We start from the raw sequence: 4358 nt of genomic DNA, 5'->3' as shown, positions 1-4358 counted from the left end.
CTGCTCCCTCAGGGCTGCACCGGAATGAGGGAGACTCAGTGGTACCCCAAGCCTAGGGACAGGGACAGTGTGGATATCTCATCTCCACTTCCAACCCAGGCCTGCAGGCCCCCTGAAGTCCTAAGGAACCTGTTAGTGCCTGAAACAGACAGTGGGCGGAGTTTACTCAGGTAGACGATCCCAGAATTTCTGTCCAGCCCCCTCTGGCCCCACACAGCCTTTCTGCTCCGACATCAAGGAATAGCAAGAAGGTTGTGTAGCTGGAGAATGGAAGCTTGAGAGAGACTGGGGCACGGGAGTCAGACCTGGGGGAGCCCCTTTATAAGTAGGGTGATAAGCCCCGTTTCCCGGGGCTTTCCGGTTTTTGCCTGCCGCTGGGTGAATGGGTTCATGCTTTCATTGTCAGGCTTGGGTTGGAGTTATGCGGTCACCTCTACTCTTAGATCAGGAGGGCCCAATAGAAAGCCAGGGAGGGTTTAAGTGGGGGAGTGAAATGTGATTTACATTTTATAAAGTTCCCCTGGGCTCTGCTCACTCAGCGGGGGCCAGAGTGAAGGCAGGGGCACGAGGGGCACAGAATGGGTGCCAGGAGCGAGCAACGTGGGGCCCTCGGTTGAAGCTCCCTCACCGGTCCCCCCTTCCGTGGGGTCCTCCCGGCCAGGAGAGGTGCCCCAGCGGCGCAGCCCCACCAGGCCTGACCTTGAGCGAGGCCACTCTGGCTTCCGGCCACGAGACTGGATCTGAAATGGTGGAGAAATGCTGGTATTTCCCGGCTGACGTGGAAGGGATCAGGTTACCTTCTGGTCCCGCGGGCGGAGCGGGCTCTCCTAGGAACGGGTAGCAGGGAGCGGGGACTGAGGGAGGGGCCCCAGCCGGCAGGCCGACGGGGTACTGGGGAAAGGCGGAGCGCGGCCGGCAGCTCGGGACCGACCGGAGAGGGAGGCCGGGACGTGGAGCTGGTGGGGGGTGGCCGGCGCCAGACCGCCCGGGCCGGGGGCGGGGCAGACGCTGCGCGGGAACCAGGGGCCGGAGAAGGGGGCGGGGGACCCCGTCCCGGAGGCGGGGCGGGTGACCTCTGAGCCGCAGGGAGCAGATCGGGGCCGGGCGGGGGCAGGTCTGGGCGCGACGGAGGAAGCCCACCGCGGCCCCGACGCCAGAGCCAGAGCGCCAGGCCCCCGGGGTCCCCTCCCCTCTGATTTCGTCCCCGCCCCTCTCCCCCCTGCTTCTCCCTCCCCGGCCCTGCCTCCACGCCCCCGCGGCCCCGGCGGCCGGGCCCCAGACTCCGCGCGCCATTCCTCCGGCTGCGCGTCCAGCCAGCCGCGCCTGGGCCATGGCGGGCCTGGGGCCGCGACCCGCCAAGGGCTACCGGGTGGTGCTCCTCGGCAGCGTGGCCGTGGGCAAGACGGCGCTCGCCACGCAGTTCGCCTGCGGCAGCTTCCCCGAGCAGTGTGAGCCGTCGGTGGAGGAGCTCTTCAGCAAGGTGATCGAGGTGAACGCGGCGCCCGCCCTGCTGGAGATCGTGGACACGGTGGGCGCCGAGCACCTGGTCACCCTCAAGGACCTGTACATCAAGAACAGCGACGGCTTCGTGGTGCTCTACAGCGTGTGCAGCGAGGCCTCGTTCGAGGCGGTGCGGCCGCTGCGGGAGCGCATGGGCCGGCTGCGGGGGTCCAAGGCCGTGCCGCTGGTTCTCGTGGGCACCAAGGCCGACCTGGACGCCCAGCGCCAGGTGCTGACGGCGCGGGGCCGCGCGCTGGCCCGCGAGTGGCGGTGCCCGTTCCTGGAGGTCACGGCCAAGAGCAAACTCATGGTGGACCAGGTGTTCACGCAGGTGGTGCGCGAGATGGAGGCCCTGGCCCCGCCCGAGGAAGAGGTTCCGGCCGTCCCCACCAACGCGCAGGAGACGTGGCCATCGGAAAGGTTCATCGGCTGATGTGCAAACGGTTCATGATTCCTGTATTCATCGCTTTTCTTGATTTCTGAAGCTCACTTTACTCTTCTGCCTTTTTGAAGAAAGTTATCCAGCTGTAAACAAGTGGTTGCTTCTATATATTGACTCAGATCGGTGCTTCAGACTGTCCAGAGCTTCTTAAATATTTTGTTGAAAACTTTGTTTACCTCTGACAGTGCTGGAAGAAGAAATTAAAAATCGATTTTCTTTTCTTGTATGGAGAGAGTATTACCCTTTTCTGCGAGTGGGATTTGTTGCAGGATTTTTTTTTTTTTCTTTTTGGTCATAATTAACACCTTCAAATGTCATCTGACATTTGACATTGATTGAGGAACATGACCTAAATCGAAGCTTTCCAATCCACGAGGCTTTCATGTGTTCCCCTCTCATTTACAGCCTTGAATTGCAGCAGTAATATTTTCCTCTCTGCGTATTTCTAAATATAGTTATGACATACATAGCATTGGTTTGAAAGGGATGTTGTATACCCTGGGAGGGGAAAAATCAACTGTGTACTCAGGCAAAGACAGTTCAGCTCTGCCTTCAGTTTTGTAATTGACATCTAGTCGATTTCTGCATCTGTAAATTAAGTGAAAATAAAATGACTCTAGAAGTTGATAGTTTTTAATATTTGTCTTTCTAGAACCTAAAGCTACAATTCCTAAAGTTTCCATACACCATATCTTTGCTTTTCAGTTATTTTCCCGGACAAGTTAGTTGCTAGGGTGAAAGTGGCACCACATCTTTTTGTGTTTTTGCAGAAGTGCTTTCTGCAGCTAGTGTTATTTTCCTGGTCACTTGCCAGAGTCGGATATGTTGTCTGAATACCTGCCTAGTTTAACAGTGACAGGGGTGCTGAAGTAGAAGCAAAACGTGAAGAATCTTTTTGTATAGTTTTCACGTAACGATAGAAGAGATTTTCCTTGTACTGGTTTAAAAATATTATTGTTTTATAATTTTAAAAACTGGTCTTTGATATGAGTTACTTGTGTTTATTTGCACAAGTTAACAATTTTACCTCAGCCGTTGCAACAAAATTTTCAAATTTACAAACCTAACTTAGCCATTTGAGCAAACTTCTAAAAATAATAAAAAAGAAAGCTCCGTGCCTGTGATCTGAAATAATTTTGTTAAAGGAAAGTTATCTATAAAGTGATGGTTATACGAGGCTCTGGGAGTTTTATTTATATTGTATATGATGTTTGACTAGAAGAATGGATTTTAACACAAAAAATATATTTTAGAACCTAACAGTGCCTGAGAGCCAGTTCGCCCCACAGGAGAGGGCTAGGCTGGGACCTCCCCTGTCTTTTATCCCTTTCTCTTTCCCCTGGACGTTGGCGGCTGGGGCAGTTGGGGTGCTTACTTTTGAAGCCTTGAAACCCAGCTAAGTCACTACTCTCTGGCCCTCTGTCTCCTGGGGTCACTCCTCCTGGCAGCATTACCTCCCACCCTTTTCCGAACCATCATTTCTCCAAGGGGACGGTTCAAACACAGGGAGGAGCGGAGGGGGCGGTGGGGTGGTAGGCAGGAAGCATCTCCTGGCCTCAGCTTTTTCCAAAGCTGCCCCCTCCTCCTGCAGAAGCAGAGGTTATAGAGCCAAGACTGTTCCCTGACTGGGTGTGGGCGGTGCAGAGAAAGCAGGGTGTGGGGCTGGGGTGGGCGGGTGAACAGCAGCCCCTTCCCAGCCCTGAGAGCTGGGGCCCCAGGACTGTCAGCTGGCGACTCCCCTCGCCCTGCCTGCCCTGCCTTTCTGACTCTACCTGCCTATGCTGAGGCCTCCGGGGAGGTTCTGTGTCCCTGGATCCCAGGCCCTCTGGATATCAGGCCTGATCCAGGAAAAAATACATAAATAGCCATTTCTTCCTTTAAATTACTAGAACCATCTCAGACTACCACTCAGATCCAAGCGTCGGCTTAGAGCCCAGGGGTGTACCTGACTGACTGGTCAACACAGGAATGATCAGGCTCAGGTGATCAGCTCCTGTGACCTCAGGAATATGTATGAAGCAGCTTTCTGGGTGTAATATGCTCACACACACACACACACACACACACACACAAACACACACACATAAAATTAAAGACCCAGACACTAATTTTCTTTCTCTTCCTGCCTTTCTAATTTCTAACTCATGCATGTTATTTACAAGTTTCCTGCAGTCCCTCTGGCTTCAACTGAGACCTAAATAACTCTACAGTGAATTTGCAAGTGGCCGATATGACCACTTGTCAGGGTACCATGTTACCCGGAAGCACTGTGCCCAGGTGGAGGGACCCATGAAACTGTGGCAGCCAACCTGATAGCTCGAAAATGGTGTTCAAATCACAAGCCCTTTGTTTAGCACTGGGGAATGTGAAACTGGTTTCCAAAGAGTGAGGAACATTCACTTGCCCACAAGCAGGG

General features: G+C 54.2%; 1 protein-coding gene across 1 annotated transcript; it reads left to right on the top strand.

Annotated features, from left to right (window-relative positions):
• Positions 1–1210: 1210 nt before the first annotated feature.
• Positions 1211–3391, top strand: LOC111176042 (ras-related protein Rap-2a-like). Its single transcript, XM_022576016.2, has one exon. It carries the CDS (start codon positions 1331–1333, stop codon positions 1931–1933), a length of 603 nt encoding a protein of 200 aa, XP_022431724.1. The 5' UTR covers positions 1211–1330; the 3' UTR covers positions 1934–3391.
• The last annotated feature ends 967 nt before the right edge of the window (positions 3392–4358 follow it).

Source organism: Delphinapterus leucas, chromosome 2 (assembly GCF_059928025.1).
Source record: "Delphinapterus leucas isolate spDelLeu-1000000601 "Yukka" chromosome 2, BTC_Dleu_Yukka2, whole genome shotgun sequence".
Taxonomy (NCBI): domain Eukaryota; kingdom Metazoa; phylum Chordata; class Mammalia; order Artiodactyla; family Monodontidae; genus Delphinapterus; species Delphinapterus leucas.
The sequence above is the reverse complement of the archived record's forward strand: the minus strand, read 5'-3'. Positions and strand labels throughout refer to the sequence as shown.